We start from the raw sequence: 24,091 nt of genomic DNA, 5'->3' as shown, positions 1-24,091 counted from the left end.
GGTTAATCATAGACAAAAAAAAATTTACACTAACTTAACAAAACATATAAAACAAAAACTTTACCAACACAATATATACTAAATTATAACAACAAAACATTCAAATATAATTAATCACAGGCAAGAATTTTTTTACATTAACTTATCAAAACATAAAGTAAATAAATGTTAAATATAACATAAAAAGAGTTAGAATCTTACCATATTTTCGGGAATGTTGAAGAAATCCTCCATTTTCTTGAAGAAATCAGAGCAAAAACGTAGGGGAAATTGCCTAGAGAGATAGTTTCTGTAAGTTGAATAGTGAAAATGAAGAAAAAAAAACGGTTTTATACAAAAAAAAGGGGCAAATGTCGTATTAGTCCATCGAACTTTTCGTTTTTATTTTAAAAGGTCACTAAATTATTATTTTTTGTACATTTAGGGAATGAAGTCCGAGTTTACCGTTTTAAATGGTCCTTATTTGACCTGATACCGGATAACCAGGTAAATCTGGTCCTTTACCCATCTTCACGTCGTTACCCTCTTCGAACTCGCCGTCATCGTCTCCTTCATTCCTTCCTTTATCTACCTTCTAGAGTTCTTTGGCATCGATTTCATTCAATCCTTCATCGGTACCTCACGTGTGGATTGCCGGATAGCGGCTTCGATTCGACGGGAGACGTTAGAGAGAAAACCTTGGAGGTCGTTATTAGGGTTACCACTTGAAGGATTCGATTACAATTCGATATTGGGGCAGTGTTGTGAGATGCCTATTGGTTATGTTCAGGTACCTGTCGGAATCACAGGACCTTCGTTGTTGAATGATAGCGAGTACATGGTGCCCATGTCTACGACAGAGGGATATTTGGTTGCGATTTGCTCGACTTCAAAGCATTAAATGCTCAATCGCCGGAAAAAATCTCCACATCAGATTCACATGTAGCACAAGTGCTGCAATGGTGATGAACATGGTGTCAAAAGGCGTCCAAAAAACTCTAGATTTTCTTCAAATCGACAAAATCGGGTTTTCATTCGATTTCAAGCCCTTGAGGATAGAAATTTGTACAAAATCTGAAATTTGAAATTGATGTATAACAAGAGTTAATCTCAAGTTCATTACAATGAAACTGAAGTACAAAGAATCTAAAATCAACAATTGAAGCTCGGATTAACAGAAAAAGAAGATGAAGTGGATTGTTCCGATTCATGTTTCTGCTGCTCCGATTCGCGTTTCTGGTACACCGGTTCACGAAGAATATGAATTAGATTGTTCCGATTCACCACAAATGATTCTAAAGTGGGAAGTACTTCAATTTAGTTTTAGGGATAAGTTTGGAGATGGAAAACTTGTTACTGTTACAGTTACTGGGGAAGAGGTTGGAGGAGATGAGGCTACAGTCTGAGATTAAAACCTGTTATAGTGGGTCATGTGACTTTTTTAACAGGTCAAACGATAGTTTATTCCCTTAATGTACAAAAAAAAAAATTGGATGACCTTTTTAAAATGAACACGAAAAGTTCGATGGGCTAATATGATATTTGCCCCCCCCCCCCCAAAAAAAAAAAAAAATAAGGGAAATTGCAGATGGACTGGTCCATCTGCGAAGGTATAAGTGCCTAAAGCACATCTGTGTTTTAGGCATTTGTACCTTCGCAGATGGAATGGTAAATTCGCAGATGGAAATGATCCATCTGCGAATTTGCAGATGGATCATTTCCATCTGTGAAATCAGTGACTATTTTTGTAATTGTTGTTTTTTTTTTTTTTGGTTAAATTTGCAAGGTAATTAGTTTTTTTTTTTTTTTGCTATTTGTTGTAATTTTCTCTATAAAATAAACAAAATAGCAGTATTTATACTAATCTATAAACCAACTTCACCATCTAATTTAATAATAAGGAAAATGCGTAAGCCCTTCATCCAGTTGATCAATTGTCTACTAATGTCTAATTATATATAAATAAAAAAATAAAAAAATAAAGCAAAACGTGGCATGCTTAAAAAAGTAGTTAAACGAAACGGAGAAAGGGCAATACCGTCATTTTCAAAGGTCAAAATTTTTGACTTCAAACACGAGCCATCCACACGTAAACCATAGAAATCTAGAATATAAATAAATAGCCACCTAAAGTTGAAATTCATCGTTCAAATTACATATATACCCTCCAAACCATCATCTCTCTATATAAACACCAACAATCTACATTAATCTCCATTAGTTCAACCTCAAGCAATAAGTACCTTCACAATTCTCTAATCAACATTACTTCTCATTGTTCATCAAATTGGGCGTCTTTGAAAGAAACTGAGGATCGGTATACAAATATTTGATCAAAAAAATCAAGAAAATGGCACTAGACAACAGGTATAACTCGTGGGCAGATCAGTGGGATACAGAGCCAGAGTACTACAATGGTTATCCAGGAAGCAAGAGCAACCATGGTAGTGGTGATGGCATTAAGAGTAAGGTAGGAGAAGGGTTTGATAAGTCAAAAGCAGCAGCAGTAACGGGGATGAAGAAGGTTAAAAAAGGAACAACTCTTGGATTTCATTGGATTAAAGAAAAGTGCCACAAAACCACTCATAAATAAATAGTGATCGATCCATTAAGGTGCATATTTGTTGGTATTGTTCATGTTTGTATGATATTTGAGGATCTTGGTACGTAGGGTTTTGTTCATAATTATCTTTTTAAGTTTGTTGATGGTTATGTTATATTTGTTCGTTAATTCATTGATGTAACAAGATAATTTTTAGTTTTTTTTTTTTTTTTTACTTTTTATTTTCCAGTGAATTCGGTATCTCAGTTTATTGCATGGGTAGGTCTCTTACTCTTGTAGTCTTGTATTGAAATTTTGCTGCAAAATAAAATTATATACGAAATGTAGCAATTTTAACGTGTGGTAAGAAAGTGTCTAGTTTGGAATGGAAGGACAACTGGTGGCTATAGTTCTCATTCATCGTTTAGGATGCACCGAGTGGGAAAAAATCACCAACACCTTCAACCCGGTCGTCTCTTTCTCTTTAAGCTTGCACCATATGCATCAAAACTTGAACATTGTGAGTGATTTGAGAAAAATGGATTATTTTTATTGTCGGTTTGATAGATGAAATTAAGAGGATAAATAAAAAATGATGTCATGTATAGTTATCAAGTGGATTGGCAGGTTGAAGGGGGACTCCCTCTACCGTAGGGCATATTTGGTTCACTAATTTTGAAGAAAGTTGGATGAATTTGAATGTAAATTCCAATAAAAGTTGTTTTTGTTTGACAAAATCAAAGAAATGGAAATTTGCTAGATTCCATTTAGTTATGCGCTTCAAGGAATTGTTCATTATTCGACATTCCTTATCTTTTTATTATAAAGATAAAAATACACTCTCAAATTATGTTAATTTTAGCTACAACTTATCAAATATAAACACATTATCATCATCTCTCTCGCATCGTATCACCCACCCAACCCTACCTCCACACACACCATGACACCAACTAACACACCCATACCCACGTGCCTACTCCCCCACACATAGAATACCCATCTTATCTTACCCACTTACCCATCATCATCCCTACCCTACCCACCCAAACCCAAACTCACCGAGCACCAACCCATTCAAACTTATAACCACCCACTCGCCAACCCACTATCATCCTTACTTCATCCACCCCAACAACCACAATTAAACAGACATACACATGGTTACGACTAGGGGCGGACCTACTTGGTGTCCAGGAGTGGCACACGCGACCCTTTAAATTTTATCGTCGATTGCAAAATTTAGTATAAATTTGTCAAAATATGTTACAAATCCATTGGAAATTTATCATGAATCCATCGGAAATCCGTCACAAAAAGCCCTAATTAGTGTAAATTTAGATCCGGTTTGATAGTTGCAGTCTGGGAAAGCTTATTGACCGGAAAAGAAACTAAATTGTTTGATTGTACAACTGACTGACTCTACTGAATGATTAAAAATGATCAATATTACCCTATTGTTCTGATTGAAACTATATATATATGAAATGGTCTTCCTAAAGTCTATTCTCAAAGAAAAGAAAGAAAAAGACGAGGTTTGTGACACAATTGTCTTTTCGACCCATTCAGCCAGAAAGATATGGTTTTGAGACTTTATGGGAAAGATATATCTTACTGGAAAAGACTTTTTTTGTGAAATCAAACAGTTTTTCTACCTATTCAGCAAAAAAGTTCTATTTGGACTTGGAAATATGTGATATGTCTATCAGATAGGGTCTTAATGTAAATATCTCAGTGTAACTATTTTAGTGACGGATTTTGTGACAAAAACTGTCAGTGAAAAAATAAATTTTTTTAGTAGTGTAGCCCTTAAAAAAATTATGCAACCCTGATTTTTTTTTTCTGCTTACGCTTATGCCCACATGCTCATGCATATAATTCAATAATTAACAAATAAAAGAATTTTATGAAGAAATACATATTAAGGTTTATAATGGATGAAACTTTCTAATATATTTAAAAAAACGTGTTAAATTAACAAATAATTAAAGATATATAATAAAAACAAAGATATAAATAAATTGTTGTTCGAGTTTTTTTAGGTTATTCAGTTCTTATGTTATCAACAAAAACCAATATAAAACCCGAAATATTACTTCAGTGTTGCTTAAAACCAATCGAAATAGTTTGATGTCAATTGTCTAATTCGATTTATTCAAATAATGATCCACTTTAATCACGCATCAAAACATTATTGAATATTTCTTGTTAATTATTGATAAAAAAAATGTTATATCCTTCTATAAATGATTCTATATCTTTTAATATGGGACAGAAATTTAAATATCATAAAGTTCATTTATTTATTTATTTCTGTTCAAAATTATCAATAAGGAGTAATAATTAAGCATTAAATTACATAGTTTATTTAAATTTTATTTTTTTCTAAATGCAGTTGTCATCGTTGATATGTCAGGCGCATTACTAGAAGCGTATGATGAATTACATAGATGCTGTTTCTTAAGCACTTCCAGAGAAGCAGAAGAGACCAAGGAAAATATAGTCAATTTAAAAAGGTCATCATGTTTGACCTCAAATACCAGTCATCCAACAAACAAAACAAACAATAAAGAAAAATACAGCACCCAAAGTTGAAATTCATCATTCAAATTACATTTATACCCTCCAAACCAATCTCTCTCTATATAAACACCAACAATCTACATTAATCTCCATTAATTCAACATTACTTCTATTTGTTCGTCTTAATTCGGCTTCTTCTCACGAAATTAAGGATTGGTATACAAAGATTTGATTGTAAAGATCAAGCAAAGAAAATGGCACTAGACAACAGCTATAACTCATGGGCAGACCAGTGGGACCCAGAACCAGAATACTACAATGGTTATCCAGGAAGCAAGAGCAACCATGGAAGTGGCAACAGCATTAAGAGTAAGGTAGGAGAAGGGTTTGATAAGTCAAAAACAGTAGCAACAACGGGGATGAAGAAGGTTAAAAATGGAACAACGCTTGGATTTCATTGGATTAAAGACAAATACCACAAAACGACTCATAAATAATTAGTCATTGATCCATCAAGATTCAAGGCACATGTTTTATTTGTTAGAATGGATCATGTTTGTATGATATATATATTTGTTTGTTAATTCATTGATGTAACAAGATAGCTTTTTTCCTATTTTGCATTTTTCCAAATTTAATTGAATAAAAAAAAAAAAGGAAAATTGACTTATTTTTTTCTTGATACACAAAAAACTTGTTATCATAATCTGAAATGACGAGGGAGACGACCACATTTACTCTGTGCTCTAAGTATCTCTTGAGCAAAATCTTGATTTCCAGTAAGCAAAAGCCCATTCAAGATTCGATTGAAGGTAAATTTTCTAGGAACAAAACCTCTGTCCACCATTTCTATCAACAGTTTCCCTGCCACCATTAAATCATCTGATCTCTTCCTCACAAACATTGCACTAATCAAAATATTGTATGTATCCAAATTAGGCAAACATTCACCACTACCCATTCTCTCAAAAACTTCCAAACTCTTTTCGATTTCACCTTCATCACAATAATACCTAATGATCACATTGAAAATCTGAACATTTGGTTCACATTCATCTTGTTTCATTCTGTCCAGATACTCCATTGCCTTGTCCATCTTTCCAACATGACATAATCCTCTGATGAGTACACTGTAAGTTGTTGAATTAGGTGTATAGCCCTTCTTTAACATCTCTTCAAACACTACAATGGCGTTTTCCACAGTGTCTTTCTTGCAGAGAACTTGAATGAATGCGGTGTAAGTGGCAACAGAGGGAAGAATCCCTGTTTCAAGCATTTCATCAAACACCTGGCGTGCCTTTTGGATCTCACCTGAAACTCCAAAACCGTGAACCATTGTTGTGTAGGTAACAACATCCATCACACATTTTCGCCGTTTCATCTCCAAGAAGAACTGCCAGGCTTCTTTAATCTGACCTGCCTTGAAATACCCATTAAGGATTATGTTATACGTCTTGAGAGTTGGCTCAAGACCACTCTCCACCATCTCCCTCAACACCTCCAATGCTCTAGGCGTTCGCTTAATCAAACAAAAACCATTCGCAATGATGTTGTAACTGATTGTATCTGCTTTGAATCTTCTCTTTAAAACCTTAAACAGGTTATAGGCCATTTCAGCTCGTTTAGACTTGCATAATACATCAAGAAATGTATTGAAGCTATTCAAGTCTTGTTGGCAGCCATGTTCGTGCATCGACAAGAAAACTCTTACGGCTTTGTCGGGTTTTCCAGCGGATACGAACCGCTCGGTTATGATCGCGAATGTTTTCGGGTTCGGACCGAGCCTTCGTTTCCGCATAAGGGCGACGAGCGTCCAGACGGTCTTGTAGTCGCGTAATCGGGCGGCAATGTCGATGGCGTGGTCAAATGAGGTAGTGGAGTGGGTGTAGATGGGATGGCGTTCGAGGAGCCTGAAGAATTCAAGTGCTTTGGGGCCATGGTTCCAGAGGCGTTTCAGGATTTTGTTTACCAGGTCCGGTGTCCAGCAGACAGAGTTGGTTTCAAGATTTTGACTTAGGGTTTGTAGGTCTAACTTTAGGATGAGGTTGCAAAGGCCGGCGGCATCATCTTCTTCCAGCGGCGGCGGTGAAGGAGGCGTGGTGGTGGTCAGGTTGTGAAACGACGATTTGAATTTTAAGGAACATACTACAGAGGAGCGATTTATCGTGTGAAGCCTGCTAACATTTCCGATCATTGTCTCCGACCGACCACCATCTCAGTCGCCTCCTTATTTCTCTTGGAGTATCTGTACGGTAGCAAAAAAACACCCTCACGTATAACGAAATTGCAAAAAATTACCTTAGTCTGATGCAAAACTTTGCATGTGGGCTAGGATGCAAAATGCAGTTTTCTTTCCACATTCTCGAGTTAAAGTCAAGGAAAAAAAAAGGAAGGAAAATGTGTTAGAAAAGAAAAAGGAAGGAAAAAAATTATACATTGGTTATTTCTAGTTGGAAATGAAGATCAGGAAAAGACAGATCCTTAAGCCAATTTTCTTTCAAAAATATATATACATAATTTGGGAGGAAAATTAGCATAGAAGATCATTTCTTTTTTCTTATCTCCAATTCTTTCAGAAAACTAATCTCATAACAAGATACAAAAAGTTATTCCCGGTTGTCTTCATTTTTTTTTCTCTTCTCTTCTTAAGTTGGACTCAGAAGTTAATTTAAAAAGTGGAATGGAATACAAGGAAAGTAAATCGTACAGGTAACATGTGTTTTGAATTTTTTTAAGAAATGGAAAAGAAATGAAAGCAAAATAGATGCATTTTTCATCCGCCCACTTTTGTGCGGTTAAGAGGGGAAGTTAATTTAGGTTCATTCACCTTGCGTGAATTGGATGACACATGGACAAACTTGAGTGAAATTACAGGATCAAATAAATATCATAAAAAGCTTTGATCCCGATTTCCGGTTTCTAAGAGTTGACAAGTTACTTATTCATCCTATACAATTTTAATAAGAATTATTTTTTCTTGAATTATACAAATACCTCTAGTATTATTATATCTTTCAAATCACAAAATGTTTTTACTACAGTACAATAAGTGAAATACAGGAGCAAGTACGGTGTTAATATTCAAATATTATTATAAATTATGTATCAATTTAAAACACTATGTTTGTTTTTAGACCAAAAATAGTCGTACACAAAAAGCAAAAAACAAATGGAATTGTTTTGAAACAAAATAGTAGTAATTAATTAAAGGTATATTTGTAAAATTTCTAAAAAGCTCTTGAAAAGCTACTCAAAATAGTTTTTTAAAAGCTAGCTTACGAGTTATTTTTTGACATGTCAAACATAACAAAAAAAAATAGATATGACATGTCAAACTCAACCTTAACAATTTATGCAACCATCAACTAGTTAATTAAAATATACAAAGAGTAAATTACACAAGTCGTCCCAGCGTAAGTGTCAGAATGTTTTTGTCATTATTTTCAAAAATTAACTCGAACAATCCCTCGTTTATTTAAATTGTCCATGCTTCATCCCTAATGTCGCTAGCCAGACATAAAAAAACGGCCCTTATCTATTTCATTTTGATTTATCTTTATTTGTAAGTTATATTTAATTAATTATATATTTATTTGTTTATCTATCTCTTCATCTACAAATTGGGAAATCCAGTGATGTTCTTACGGAGATGGCTCGAAGACGGCAGTGTACAGATGGTCGACGTTGGCGATATTCTTTTCTCTTTCTCTCTTAGTAACTCCAATGGTGGCCTTCCCTCTTGGTATCTCGTGCGATGTTCTTCCTTCTCTCTGTAGCTCAGCATCATAAAAGACGAATTGGTGGAGATTAAATGTGTGGGTGGGGCTAAGGTAGTGGATTTGTGGTGGTGGGCCTCATTTTTGTTTTTGTTTTAAATTATTAATACTAAGAAATTAAAAAATAAATCAAAAAGAAATGGAAAGGATAATTTAATCATTTTATGTCTGTCGGGAACGGTCCAAATGAGAAAAAACATTAAAGGGATGGTCCGAGTTAATTTTTGAAAATAAAGACTAAACACGTAATTTGACACTTGCACAAAGGACAAATTGTATAATTTACTCTAATACAAAATTTGGCGAGAGATTAATACATAAGATAGTTATATAAATATAAATTGATAATCTTCTTATTCTAATAAAAAAATAGGTTTATTCTCCTTTTGTCATGTGTCACCCTATTAGGCTATATAATTAATGTCATGTTACTTGTCAACCATTGATTTTCCATTTCAAATTTTAAAATTTTTCATTTTAATTACATTAAATTAATAAAATTTTAATTAAAATTAAAATAACATTAATACAAATTATAAGGTCACGTATTTATTTAAATCAACTATTATAATTTTATATAACTAAAAAGTTATCTCTTAATTAACAATTTATTTAAAATGATTGATTAATAATTTTGATTTTTTTACGATGAAATTTAATTAATTTTATCACCGTGGGAACCACGGGTTATAAACCATTAAAGATATACATAAAACAATGAGAAAAGTATAATTCCATTGCATGTTTAGGGATACGTAAAGAGACGAACTATAGACTTTCTCATTTCGTCGTAGCTTCTTCTCTGGGTTTGGGAGTGGCAAGGAAACACCCCAAGTCAACGAATCATTCCACAGTCGCAAAAAGTTATAGGAAGAAATACGGAAAACACCTTCAAATTCTCATATTTGCCCCTTCATACCAACATATCAACAATATCACAGTGATGAATATGATGCACAACTTAGGGGTATAACAGTCCTCGCCAAACGACCAAAATACCCCACCACAGCTCTCATATACTAATATACTATAAACTGGTCCCACTAGCTAGGCCACCATTCATATTCCTAAGTCAATAGTCTTGCCAACAAGAACCTGTGCCAAATGACAAAGATACCCATCACCAAACTTCTCAACAGGAGTGCCTGTGGCTGTTAATGTTTATATCATATTCCCACTCGCTTACTAAAGTCAAGATCTGGTTAAATTACATAGATGCCCATGTCCTTTAATGACACTTTTTAAAGACTTCTAATAGACCAAGTCTTCTCTTTTGCAAACACACACACACACAGACAGAAAGAAGACGATGAGAGAAAGTATAGGGGAGAAATCAGGGATCAGCGAATCAGTGATCATAAAAGCTTCTTCTTTATCAATCAAATCACACAAATCCAACGGCTGCTATATCAAGGAATCCGGTCCCGATGAAACCATTTTCGCCTTCACCGGATCATGGTCCGTTCAAGATTTTTACAGCCGGGACCCGTTTGGCGAAACCAAGATCGATCTTTCACACTTTCCATCACTAAAAAGCATTGGAAACAATGAACTTGCCAAGATCAATCAAGGATTCTTCCAAAGATTCCAATCCCTCTTTCAAACACCATCTTTCAAGTCCGAGGTAATCCTCTTCATTTCTCTCTTCCCGTAATAACAAGGGCATCTACGTCTTTTACACAAAAATGTACCTTGTTCCACTTTTTTATCAGACAAAAAATTAACAGTCAGTACAACTTGTTCTGTTCTGTTCTGTTCTGTTCTATTCTGTTTCTGTCTCTTATACCAAAATCATTATTTTTGTGCAGGTAGAGAGAGCGGTGAAGAAAGATAAACCCATAATCTTCACTGGACATTCGTCTGGCGGTCCGGTGGCCATCCTGGCGGCGGTTTGGTACCTTGAGGAATACACGCGATCCAACGGTCGGCCGCCCTGTAAATGTTTAACTTTCGGGTCACCTCTCGTAGGTGACCGGATATTCACACACGCCTTAAACCGAGAAAATTGGGCGCGTTTCTTCCTCCATTTTGTCGGGAGGTACGACATTGTTCCTAGGATAACACTTGCCCCGTTCTCCTCCCTCAAAAACGAATTCGGTCACATTCTCGATTTCTTCAATCCCAAATCCAGAAACTTCCGGAAACAGTCACCTTCAGGGTCACAAGAAGCTTTGACTTTTTACAAAACGGTTTTGAAGAATTCATCATCTGTTGCGAGTCATGCTGCTTGTAATCTCATGGGAAGTACAAACTCGTTACTTGAAGTGATCTCGAGTTTTGTTGAGCTTAGTCCTTACAGACCTTCCGGAACGTATGTTTTTTGTAGCGGGAATGGGAAATTGATTTGTGTGTCGAATCCGAATGCAGTTCTTCAGATTCTGTTTTATTGTTGCCAGCCTGGCAGTGAAGCGGAAGTTACGGATGCAGTAAGTAGAAGCTTAAACATGGATTATAATGATGAATTGGAAGAGAGCTTATTAGGGATGCAAGATGTTGTGTACCTTGATGATGATATGGAGATTCCAATGTCTTCCAATGATAATGGTTCCGGTGACACTGACACAGCTACCATAAACGCAGCTTTAAAGGACCTTGGTCTGGTGAGTATTGGTGAAGTATAATGCTTTATATAAAGATGTAATTTTTAGGGTTGAATGCAACATACTTAAGTATGATGCTATAATACACAAATGAATGCAAGTACATTGATATATGTCGCCCTAACTTTACAACTTACAAGTTATAATCTTTATCTTCAGAGCACAAGGGCAAGGCTATGTCTTCAAGCAGCACAAGCGTTTGAAAAGCAAAAGCTACAAAACCAAAATACAATTGATTCAAAGAAACCCCAGATCAGGAAAACCCTCAAGGTAATAGCTGACTACCAAAAAACGAGTGAAGACCGAAAGATTGGTTATTATGATGCTTTCAAGATTCAAAAGGGTAATGATGACTTCAATGCAAATGTAACAAGGCTAGAACTAGCAGGTATATGGGATGAGATTGTGGAAATGTTGAAACGTTATGAACTCCCGGATGGATTTGAGAGTGAGGAAGAGTGGATCAAGTTAGGGACCGAGTTCAGGAGACTGGTGGAGCCATTAGACATAGCTAATTACTATAGGCACTCAAAGGATGAAGACACTGGGACTTATTTAAGAGATGGGGGTAGACCAAAGCGTTATAAGTACACTCAAAGATGGTGGGAGCATGAAAAGAAGTTGAATGAAGGGTCGAGCTCAGAGACCATTTTTTGGGTAAAAGTAGAGGAGATGAAAAGGAAACCGTTTGAAGAGATAAAGGACCAAATTGTTGCTATGGAGAAACAAGTCAAAGAATGGGTTCAGAAAGAAGAACTGAACAAGGATGTGTTCCTGGAAAAATCTACTTTTGTTAAATGGTGGAAAACGCTCCCTGAGAAGCATAGATCAGAATCTTGCCTGAAATTTCACTTCCAGAATTCCACATAGTCAAAACAAACAAGTTTTATAAAGAAAGAAGACCACTTCCATCTACAATAAGCAACTAATAGCTATCTTGTGTACCCTACCCCTACCCTGTAATGGTGTCTATGTCATTTGTCATGTGTCTCTTTCGGTTCCAATAAATACATTCATCCACATTGTAATATATGTATTTATTCATACATATTACATAATGCATACATAAATAACATGGAAAGCTTCAAGATTCCTTATTATACTGCTAATGATCAATTGAATAAGGTTTAAAGATGCCCTCTATAAATTTCAATCAAAATGTTTGTATTCAGTATCCATACCAACTAGTCCTCTATAGAATCATATTGCTATAAAAATGGTTCAACCGATAAGAGAACTGCATAACTATTAACAGCAGTTTCTAACAGTAAAGAGACAAGAAAGATGTGAAAAAAGAGGTCATCATACATACTTTTCTAACGCCTAGGGATCATGCTGTAAGAACGGCCCATTTTTGAAGATAGATTACCCGGGCCATGGTGGTCATACTGTTTCCTGCAGCCTGGACAACGACCATCATCTTCAAGAATTCTCTTGTGGCAGAAAAGACAGAGCCTGTAGCCACATGGACAAGGAAGAAAACTTGTATCTGTCAAATCCAGATCTTCACAGCATATCGGACAAGTTGATGGTGAACAAACATTCTTGAAACATGGAAAGCTGTTTTGTTTTAGTAAGTTTGGCAGACTCTGAGGTCGAAAAACATCATCTGCTCTCCAAGCTCGAGCACAGCAATCATCTTGACTTGCCTCCATGGTTGCTGTCACAGAATCTGGCTCAGGGGATTCAAGATTATTATTTTTAATTTCATCAGCTGCTAAAGCATCGGCAATGGCTTCCCAGTCATCCAAGCACTCATCTTCTTCATTCATGCTTTCTGAACAACAACCTCCACTGCTACTACTACTGCTGCTGCTATTGCTGGTAAAATGAGAAGGTGATCTGTTACTCCCGAAAACACTGCTCATCGGACTGTTAAATGGTGACTCGGAATCACTGCAAAGATTCCTCAAACCCTCATTCTCTTCACCACTGGGATTAGTATCATTCCGTTCAGCAGGCATTTTCACACCACTAACACCGTTGGTTTCTTCCTTGCATCCTTTGTTCTTCACTGTAAAACAGTTCAGCGAATTGGTTATTAAAGAATAAGTGTAACCTAAATAATGAAAACCAAACAATTCCAATCTATGCAAATGGTATATACTATAGGAAGAGAGTTGAATCACCTTGGGAAAGCCACTGTTCACGACGAACATCAAGTTTGCTCTGCTTCAATTTGGCTGTTCTATTCACCTTCAAACCCGAACAAAAATTCACAATTACTCAAACGAATATGCAAAAAACACTTTTCAAGACTATCCTCCAATCTATAAAAATAATCAACGAAAACGACAAGATCCACATAAATTTACCCTCTTTTTCTTGCCAAATTCCTTGGCGTTTGATGCTGCAATCGGGATCGAATCGTAACCCATGGCTGAAAATTATGTCAAGGAAAACCTAAAGATAGACAAATCTATACTATCCAAAGCGTAAGCAAAATATCTCCGAAATCAAGATATGTATAAAAAGAGCTTTAGATATTTATGAACAAGTAAATTGCGTTTTTACGTGGATAGATAACGGAAACTGCTTTGCCTCGTTCGCCCCTCTTTCACTGTTCACGGAAACATCTGGAGCTGAATAAATAATAATACTATAATTGCCGTTTTTACAGTTATGCCCTTCTCATTGTTACTAATTTTCTGGACTTGCCCTCAACGTGAAAGAAAACTATTGGTTGTCACATAAAAGCTAGACGTTGTCGTTTCGATAAGTTAAAAGGATGCCTTTAATCCAAAATATCCGCCGGCCAAATTTGTGTAACTAAATGCATACAATTAGGTTACATTGTTGTACATGGTTGGTTCATGTTGTCTTTTTCATTAATTTATTTTATAAACTATTTAAAAGCTTTTAAAATGATTATTAACTTATTTGTACTAAGAATTAAACTGACATTTCTATTATTGTACAATAGTATTATATGACCAATATAATGTCAATTATCTTCTAATTATAGCCCATCATCGTAAGTACAATAAAATATTCTTTCAAAAATGGTCTCCCATAATAAATCAACTAGGTGGGGAACTCTCGCGTTGCGGGGGTCAGATGCGATAGATCTTTCAGCAAAATTGAAAAATAAACAAAATAACTTTACATTTTAAGAATGACTTTTAAAAAAAATTAAATTCCTATTTTTTACATATTCATTTTCACTATATGATGTAAAAAGTTTGTTTTTTTATATATATATTTTTTTTAAAAACAAAAATTGCATCTTAAGACGGATTTGAACACAAAATGACCGGAAACCGGAACTATTCCCAACACGTGTCCGCACAAAATATTGGTACTAACATAAAATGACTTAAACATGGATTTGAACACAAACACATAAACAGAGGACCATTCTTGCCAAAAGCCACATAAGTTTACTATTCCTAAAAAATGTTCTCCTTTAACATATATATATATATATATATATATATATATATATATATATATATATATATATATATATATATATATATATATATAAGAATTACTTTATATTTTTTAATAATTATATTAATTATAATTGATATTTTTTATTTAATATATTTATATTATTAATAGTTCTTATTAAAATTATAGTATAAATAAAAATGTAGTTTTATTTATATTTTGATTAAAATTTGAATATTATTTTTAAAATATCCAAATCAACTTGCAGTTAGACTCATGTATCACATTAAAACTACCAATGAATGCAACTAAGGTCAGAAAGAGTGGTGTCATTCTCAGGAGCGGACGCAAGATTTTACAGCGAGGGTTGCACAGTAGCAGAAAAAATAAAATTTTCGAAAAATTTTCCACTACGCCTGGAAAAGTTAGGGTTGTCGGTGCCACCGTGGACCACCCCTAGGTCCGCCCCTGGTCATTCTCTCGTTTTGCCACACTGTGTTTTTATTAAAAAAAAAGTGTGGTTTGTTGTCACACGTAAGGAGTGGTGTCATATTTGAGCTTTTTTTAATGAAAAAAAAAACTTTATTTTAAAAAAATACATTTCATTAATTAAAAATAAAAATATCAGTATATTGCATAACTCAAAAAAAAAAAAAACTCACCTCAAACAATTAAAAACTTGGAAAAAAACTGAAAATTAAAAACGATTTGCGTAACATTTTTTGACGTCCTCCTTCATCGCAAAAAGAACTTTGAAGTTCATCCCCGATAACTTTTGATGTGTCCATTGCTAGCACTCTCATATCGTTGTTCCTTTGTTTCCAAGTCTCTCTGTCCGAAGCAAGTTGGAAAATTTTATTTATTCTATCTTTTTGTCTTGCACATTGTCGCCCATTTCTTTCAAGGCATCCAACTACGATGTTTTTCCCTTGCTTTTTCTTTTTGTTTTGTCCCTTCCCATCGGTCTGGGGGAGGGGGTGACACTTGAATAGACTCATCATCGTTGAGGTTGAAACCACAATCACATCATCACTTTGGCCACTTTTCCATTGTCGTTTCATGTTGTTATACAAATCATTAAACAACATGATTTATTTGTCCATTTTCCCCCATTTCGAGTACACTTGATCTTTAGAACGATATGGTGGTAGGTTCATTCCTTTGTGAAACCTAGTTCTAACGCGCATCCAAAAACGATCATGTTTTTGGCCCGCTCCCGTTATCGGATCTTCTGAAACGTCAATCCATGATTGTGCCAATGCTAACACTTATTGGGGTTCCCACATTTTAACATCAGCCTTCTCTCTTCTTTTCTTTTGTGGTCGGACAGGTTGAGTTTCTTGAACAAATTCGGGTTCAGATACAGAAATAGGTGTTCGTGGAACAAATTCAGGTTGAGTAACAAAATCAAAAGGATCAAAATTTAGGTCGAGTTGTACTTGTGTTTGTGGAAGTGATTGTGTAGGTCGTTTGTGGTTGTGAGATATGTTGTGGATAATAGGGAAACATACGCCATAGTGGTAAAAAGAGGGCAAATAAATCGATTGATCGTATGAAGGTCTTGGGGTTGTGGTGTTTCTAGTGGATGTTTTTTGGTTGGTACGCTTTTTGGAGGATGATATTTTCAAAGGTTTTGGAAACAAAAAGATAGTAAAATATGAAGTGTTTATGAGTTAGTTTAGTTAAAAATGTTATATATTTATAGAGTTGGTAAAAAAATTAATTTTGAATTTTATTACTGTTCCAAACAGTAAAAAAAAACAGCCGGCCAACCAACAAATGCGTCCTTCTACTGCTGAAGTGTGGCCCTAGCCGCACCCTAACCGCAGTCAATGGTCGGTGTTCCAGCTTACGTGGCATCGGAAGTACGGTAGAGGTCGCAGCCACTCCCACCAATCTAAATTAATTCACGAACATGCAACTAATTCTCTAAGATTATTTCAATTTAAAGATAATTAGATAATTCCTTATTTTATTTAATAATTAAAGTAGTTTATTTTTTAACAAGAATAACCATTTTGATTCATGATAGATTCTTATCAAATACTATAAATTAGTTATTGCTATAAATTTCAATTCGTAATAACTAGATTAAACACACATTTGCACACTACAAATTGATTTTTTATCTTCTCGTGTTCGCCACATAAAATTAAATCAACATAAACCATTTTGTCAATTAAATTGGCCGTAGTTGTTAATCGGTGAAGATTAACCCTTTGGGCTTCAACCAATAGGAGTAAGTTTTATGGAACTAGATTGTTCCAATGGGTCCATCCAGTCTCCAACCTAAGAACATAAATCATTTATCTAGTCGAATATATCAAATAAGCTCCAAAATCATCTAACTCCCAAACCCATTCATTGTCTTTATCCACATCGCCAATTCCAACCCCAAGCACCATGATCAAACTGATCAGGGCCGGTCCATTCATTTTGAATGCCCTGTATGAAAAACAAAAAAAAAGGACCCCAAATTTTCATTAACATCTTTGAATAAAATTTAAAATTGAGTCAATAAAGAAAAATAAAAATTTATAAAAATTTGAGTGGCAAAGTATGTAACTTGTGAAACTTATTTAATCAAAAGATTTGGAATGGATAGATTGTGAATATAAATAAGAGTTGTGAAACTTATTTAATAAAAAGATTTGGAATGGATAGATTGTGAATATAAATAAGAGTTGGAAGAAGGGAAGATTATAAATCATGAAGCATAAATTAGGGGCTAAAATGTAACTTGCAAAAAAGTGATCAAGAAGATGTACGCCTAAAAAATCGAAAGCGGGGGTAATGGAGATGGCAGTTTAGCCTAAAAAGTGATCACTTAATAAAAATGAAGTTGACATGAATCGAACACGTATCTGTTGGTAACAAAAACACTCCGTAGACCAGCTGAACTACTTAATTTTCATTAAAATCTTTGAATAAAATTATACATATAATATATTAACCAGTTAATTTCTTTTAAATTTGAACCCTATTTTTTCCGGGGCCTGTGCGGCAGCACACCTTGAACTCCCTGAGGCCGGCCCTAAAACTGATGACTCACCACACAACCTCCATCAACTGAAAGTGGAAAAAAAAATCTAGGAAACATGTTCTAAAAGAATAAATATCAATTCAAACATCCTACGAAAACATAATAGAATTGAGAACTCTCATTGTCAATCTTCTAATGAAAAAACACCTCAAAATCAACATTTTATATTAAAGATACTTAAAATAACCCCTTTGAATTTAAGTCTATTTTGAACCCTCCCCAAGGCCTCCTATATATTTGTGAATCACGAAGACAGTAGAAAGACCATATAATAGTCGATTAGTTAACAATCTATGCTCAATCCTCCCGCTAAAATTTTCTTCAACTTATTCTAAAATCTCAAGTATTGATTTTTTAAGTATTACAACTTTGATGATTTTTTTTAATGTTTTTGAAATTGTTTTCACTAGTTGCATTTGGTTCAAAAGCTTCGATTTCAGTTTCGAAAACATGAAAATCTGGCAACAACTTGGTTCATAGTTCTAACTAGCATCAATGTAACATCTTAATACAACAAAGGTACCTCCTAAAAAATTTCTTTTAAATGATATCTAAAATCATTATGACATGTATACTTATGAAATAACATGACTAACATCGCTTACGGGGACATTTAAAACCTCTCAGATAAAATGCATATGTTATGTCCTATCTTGTCTTGTCATGAATACCTTCCAAATGTACCAAACATGTTCCAACTTCATAATAATTAATTAGATATAAAGATTAACAGGTTGCAACAAACAATGCCATGTAAATCATCCACCATTCAAAACTAAACATTAAAGTTACCTTTACAGTTAACAACAGTCTAAGTCAAAATTCCCTAAAACGAACAAAAGACTCAACAACACAACAATGGCTGCAACTTAATAAACATTAACCAAACTTAAGTTATCGACCTCAAAGGATCTAAATTCTGTCTTTAAATGATACCCTTCCAACCAGAGTTGAATCGCCAATAACTGTTAAATCTTGTATCTATATATGTATTTGCTTCTTCCTCTCACTCAGAGATTCATTGTCACCATTTTATATAAGCTGCATAAAAAAAACAGAACTGAAAGAGGTCATCATGTTTACATATGGACCTTTGCAAATTTTGCCACATTTTGGGACTAGACAAGCTTTGTAGGCTATTTTCAATGATGAAAATGAGAAGGGCATTTACGCCTTTTGCACAGACAACAGATTCTCTGTCCCACCTTGTCCCAGTAGGACCAAAAATTGCAATTTATGTTTCGTTGACAGCAGTATTGGTCCTATGCAGGCTAAACCTAGTACAATTTGTTCTGTCATATCATGTCATGTCTTGTTTGGTGTAACAAATGGGGTCTACAGTTTGCAAGAACAAGTGATTTTAGACAAATTTTGAAAATGTATAGATTCATTTTTCCCTCCAAAATCCTTTTTTTACATTTTGCAAGAAATATGGTTTATTGCTCTGATTAAAAAGTCAACCAGTTTAGAAAATATATATAATGGTTTATCTAAATGCTTATATATGTAGATATAACACCAACCTGTTTAGCAACCTTTTCTAGGTATGACTCCTCTTTAGTTGACTCTTCTATTGAGATGGCTTTCTCATTCTCGCCTTGAGTTGACTCTTGTATTGACTTGACTTTCTCAGTCTCCTCTTGAGTTGACTTTTCCGTTGCGATGACTTTCTCAGTCTCCAAAAGGGCATTTTCGCCCTCTTCTTTCTTCTTCTTCATGTTGTTGACCAAGTCACTTCCATTGGTGCTGAATGTCCCACGTTTCCTCTTCCTTTGGAACGTGTACTTGATAACTCTACCACTTATTGTATGAATAGGAGCCCCAACCCCGTCAGTCTCAACAACCTTCAACTCCGGGGCATCAACCGGAGCTTCTGAGGTTGGGGGCAATTCAGTCTTTTCACATTCCATAGGTAGAAGTTCCTCTCTCAATCTTCTATGAACGTCGCTTACTCTTACCAAATCCCAAACGGTATTAATACTATCACCAGAACCTTCTCTTAAACACTTAGCTGACTTTGCCATGGTTGAATATGAACTCTCAGCCACATGATCAATCTCATCGACTTGATCCAACGGTTGAGATCTCTTTTTCCCATCTGGACTCCCTCTTTTCCTGTCCTTTTTTCTTTCATCCCCGAGGGAGAGCTCTTTTTGTAATTTCTCACTTTCTTTATCCGTTTCAGTAATCAAATCAGGCTTAAGGACATTTGTTTGTTCATATAGGGTCCCTTCACATGCATGAATTCTATGAGTACAACCGCTTCTGTTTAACTTCCTTCCTTTGCTTCTTAAGATTATAGCCGGTAAATTTTGGTCATTAACATAAGACTTCCAAAAAGGAATTAAAGAATTATACAAGATCTGGCCTCTGTTACTCTCATCTTTATCAGAATTCCGAACATCAGAAGTTGGAATGGAATCAGGATTAACTGTATTTTTTGGTTTGGTCCTCTCTAATTCAGCATGCATGAAACTTAACTCTTCTCTGAGGTCTTTCACTATGTCCTCAGCTTCTTGGACTTGTGCTTCTAGTTCTTCAATTTTCTTCTGTTGGATTTGGGATACCATTTCCGCTTCATTAATCTGAAATTTTGTCAAATTAGTTTGTATATTGTGATAATAACTCGATGAAAGTGTATAATAAGAGCACATAGTTCTTCAACGTACAATAAAAAAAAACATTTTTTTCGGGTTAACAAGTTATAAAAAAGGTTAAAATACTGAAAAGCACAACGTACTTGGTGTTTTTTTGTTGTACTTTTACCTCTTATCAAAACCTAGTAACGTTTTTATTTACATAATAAAAAAAAAAAAGTATAATAGTTTAATTACTATAGAAAATGATTAAGTGGCTAAACCGACAAAATGGTGAAAGTACAAAAAAAATTCTGTAGTTTGCCTTTATGATAACAATGGAACTTTTTCCAATTCTAGTTTGAGTTGTTAATGTTTATGTGAACATTCCACAAGTGTATAGGTAAAGCAAAAGGAGTATTTCTTATAGAATGTTTACATTCAAGGTAAGGATCAAGTGATATTTAATTGTTTATAGTTTCCATCTTCATCGTTCTTGATATCTCCTACATAACACATTTGGTCTGTTTTACCTAATCTTTACAGATATATAGCACATTTGAGGAAAGTGAAGTAGCATTTGTTTCTAACAGACGAATACATCGCACATGCGATATCAAATGATAAACTACATATTAGTAAAAAAATTTAAGGGAAGATAACTTAGTCGATGCCCTAAGGTATATTGTAACAACTTCAAAGATAACATTCACATACATGATTTTAAATAATCTATATTATCTTTGATACCCACTTATGTTGTTTAAGATTTCTCGTAGGATACCAAAATAGTGAAGCTATTGTTGACCACAAACAACCCTACTTGCATCGATCCAACAGAACATGATCCCTTCATGCCAATCAACAAGTAAATTTAGATCATTTGTTACATAATTAGAAAAAACCCAGAAAGAATGCAAACCCTCTAATTAAATTGCATTGAAGTGACGAACGCTTGAGCAACAATGGAAACAAAAATAGCTCAAAGACTTCATAGCACAAAGCTGCAACAACCAGAGCTCAGAGCAACATATTCTAAATAACAACACCCGAATCAATTAAGAAGGCATGTCTCTATGATAATGATGACTAGGAATATAAATCACAGCCCTAAACTTCCTGAGAGACCCAATTTAGCTAAACCCTTAGTATGCAAATGTCAACTCAAGCTCCATACAGGACTAATATTTCTAAAAAGAAACAAAAGTATGCAAGAAAATCTAGATGCAGAAACATCAAAATCAAAAGTTTATCAAATCGAATAACCTAAAGATTACAAACCCTAATAAAAGGAAATCTCCGCTTATCGCATACGGGGAAAAGGTAGAATTTTAAATTTTGGTCAGTATACCTTCAAATCCATATTCTGTTTCAAGGCAACGAGTGTCAAGTATAAGTAATTAAAAATAATATCACTTTCACTATCCAGCACTTCATATTAAGGGTACGTTTAATGCTATCTCTCATTAGTACAATTTATCTTTTGATAGATTAGTAGATATACACACTTTCTATAAATTGTTATTAATGGTTAGAATGTGATTAGTATTAAGTATATCTCATGCCAATACAGTTGCTACCTTGCCACCTACCAAATATTTCAAGTTTAATGCTCATGTAATATGTTGTTACTTTCTTTGGCATGTAAAACTAATACCATTGGTTACAGTTTTGGTGTAAAAGTATGCATGTCTCATCATGTTATAGACAAATACATCCTTAAAGTGCATACATGGCTTAACTATTTCTTGTCATTTAGAAAACAATGGAACTTTTGACAATTACAGTGTGAGTTAATTTTACAAAAAAAGAGCCCATATATAACCAATTCTGCAAGCATACCACCCTGGAACCAGCTTTGCTATGCCCAAGGGGCTAATTTTATTTGTAAATGTTTGTGTGAACATATTCAGAAGTTGTTCAAGCTTAAGGCCAAACCAAAAGGAGCATTTTTTTTTCTATTGAAAAGGTTACGTTCAAGGTAAGAATCAAGTGAATTTGATAGTTTCCCTTTTAATCATTCATGGTATCTCCCTACATACCATATGTGTTTCCAGCTAAGGAATACACCCCACTTGCATTATCAAATGATAAACAACAAAATAGTGAGAAACATTTTGAAGGAAGACAACTTAGTAGATGCCCTGTGCGGCTATGCTATATCATAATGACATCAAATAAAGCATTCACACAGTAAGATTTTAAATAAACATGCATAATCTTTAATACGCAAAATAATGAAACTATTGTTGATCTCGAACAACCCTAGTTGAAATCAACCAAACATAATCCCTCCAAGTCAATTGACGAGTAAATTCAGATCATTTGTTGCATAAATAGAAATCCCCAAAAAAGAATGCAAAGTGTTAACCGAACTGCATTGAAGTGGCAAATGCTTGAGCAACAACAGAAACAAAAATAGCTTAAAGACTTCATACCACAAAGTTGCAACAACAAGAACCAAGAGTAACACACATTCCTAATAACAACATTTGAATCAATCAACATGGCGTCTCTTTTTGATGATGATGAGCTAAGAATCAAAAAGACAACCCTAAAATTGCAGACGGGTTCAATTTGACTAAACCCTTAGTACGCAGAAATCAACTCAAAGTTCAAAACATAGCTAAAAAATTTTAAAACGCAACACAAATATGCACGAAAACCTAGATGAGAATTCATCAAGATCACAATTTTATCGGATCAACTAACCTAAAAACAAGAAACCACAAAAAAGGAAAACCCAATTCATAGCATATGCGGAAAGGCAGAATTTTAAATTTTTATCGTTATACCTTCGAATCCATCATCTGTTTAAGTCTCGTAAGCATCTGAAGAGCGTTTTCCTTGGATTCTTTGAGCTCCAATTCTAACCGATAAGCTTTCCGCTCCGATATCATAATCCTCCCCGCTGCCTCTTTCACTGTATTAAGTATCATATCCGCATACGCCTTCTTCAATTCCGTCAACTTCTACAACAATCAGACACCAAAACAAAAACATCAGAATGTAATTAAAGACGATCAACCCCGATTCCTCTTCTAAACACAAAATCAACAACTCAATTCAAAGGGAAAACCCGTAAAAAAAATCAGGCGAGTTATTTAGTGGTGATTGTGGCTTCCGCCATCATCCTGGCGGTGTAAAAGATAACGACAATGCGTATCGGAGGTTTACCTCATCGGCGTCCATCGTTAGAAACTTAGAACAATCGAAGAGAAAATTTTGGGGTTTTTAGACCCTAGGGAGTTTGTTGTGTCTCTTTGTAAGCAGCTGTCTGTTATGAACTTCAATTTCAGTTGCCCTTGTGACGGTTTTACCCCTTGTCTTTTAAGAATTACCGGTTCTACCACTATTTGAAACCGTTACATTCTATTTCTGGGCGCCGCAAACATGGTTTTTAATGACGTGGCAGAAAAATGAGGTTTGCCACGGTGGAAAACCGACACGTGGTTAAATCGCCTGTGTAGAAAGTATCCGAAAAAGATTATAAAACAATAAATATGAAATATTGAAATGTAATATTTTCTGAATCCCAAATAAAATAACGATACATTTTATTTTGATTTGACTTTTCAGTTTGTATCATTATTAATTAGTATTTATTATAGAATCCTTACAAGATTTCATTATATTCCATAAATTCTTGTAATTAAAAG

General features: G+C 34.6%; 4 protein-coding genes across 5 annotated transcripts; 1 reads left to right on the top strand and 3 right to left on the bottom strand.

Moving 5' to 3' along the window:
• Positions 1-5,496: 5,496 nt before the first annotated feature.
• OTP43 (Pentatricopeptide repeat (PPR) superfamily protein) lies at positions 5,497-7,424 on the bottom strand. Its single transcript, XM_079001491.1, has one exon. It carries the CDS (start codon positions 7,236-7,238, stop codon positions 5,745-5,747), a length of 1,494 nt encoding a protein of 497 aa, XP_078857617.1. The 5' UTR covers positions 7,239-7,424; the 3' UTR covers positions 5,497-5,744.
• Positions 7,425-10,060: 2,636 nt separating this feature from the next.
• LOC145053268 (protein EDS1L-like) lies at positions 10,061-12,520 on the top strand. The gene is made up of 3 exons (XM_079001300.1): positions 10,061-10,444; positions 10,629-11,420; positions 11,580-12,520. Exons 1-3 carry the CDS (start codon positions 10,130-10,132, stop codon positions 12,288-12,290), a joined length of 1,818 nt encoding a protein of 605 aa, XP_078857426.1. The 5' UTR covers positions 10,061-10,129; the 3' UTR covers positions 12,291-12,520.
• Positions 12,521-12,535: 15 nt separating this feature from the next.
• LOC145053337 (uncharacterized) lies at positions 12,536-13,987 on the bottom strand. The gene is made up of 3 exons (XM_079001401.1): positions 13,736-13,987; positions 13,550-13,616; positions 12,536-13,434 (listed from the first exon to the last, which is right to left on the bottom strand). Exons 1-3 carry the CDS (start codon positions 13,796-13,798, stop codon positions 12,737-12,739), a joined length of 828 nt encoding a protein of 275 aa, XP_078857527.1. The 5' UTR covers positions 13,799-13,987; the 3' UTR covers positions 12,536-12,736.
• Positions 13,988-18,546: 4,559 nt separating this feature from the next.
• On the bottom strand, positions 18,547-23,714 carry LOC145053127 (uncharacterized). 2 transcript variants are annotated; one of them, XM_079001164.1, is made up of 4 exons: positions 23,610-23,714; positions 23,228-23,404; positions 19,380-20,441; positions 18,547-18,897 (listed from the first exon to the last, which is right to left on the bottom strand). In XM_079001164.1, exons 1-4 carry the CDS (start codon positions 23,622-23,624, stop codon positions 18,889-18,891), a joined length of 1,263 nt encoding a protein of 420 aa, XP_078857290.1. In that variant the 5' UTR covers positions 23,625-23,714; the 3' UTR covers positions 18,547-18,888. The 2 variants fall into 2 exon arrangements, with proteins under 2 accessions (XP_078857290.1, XP_078857337.1); XM_079001211.1 differs by having other exon boundaries at positions 23,228-23,401; positions 23,610-23,699.
• Between the last annotated feature and the right edge of the window lie 377 nt (positions 23,715-24,091).

This window comes from Lactuca serriola, chromosome 1 (genome assembly GCF_051521515.1).
Source record: "Lactuca serriola cultivar US96UC23 chromosome 1, Lser_US96UC23_V15, whole genome shotgun sequence".
Taxonomy (NCBI): domain Eukaryota; kingdom Viridiplantae; phylum Streptophyta; class Magnoliopsida; order Asterales; family Asteraceae; genus Lactuca; species Lactuca serriola.
This window is presented reverse-complemented; position numbering and strand designations above follow the sequence as displayed.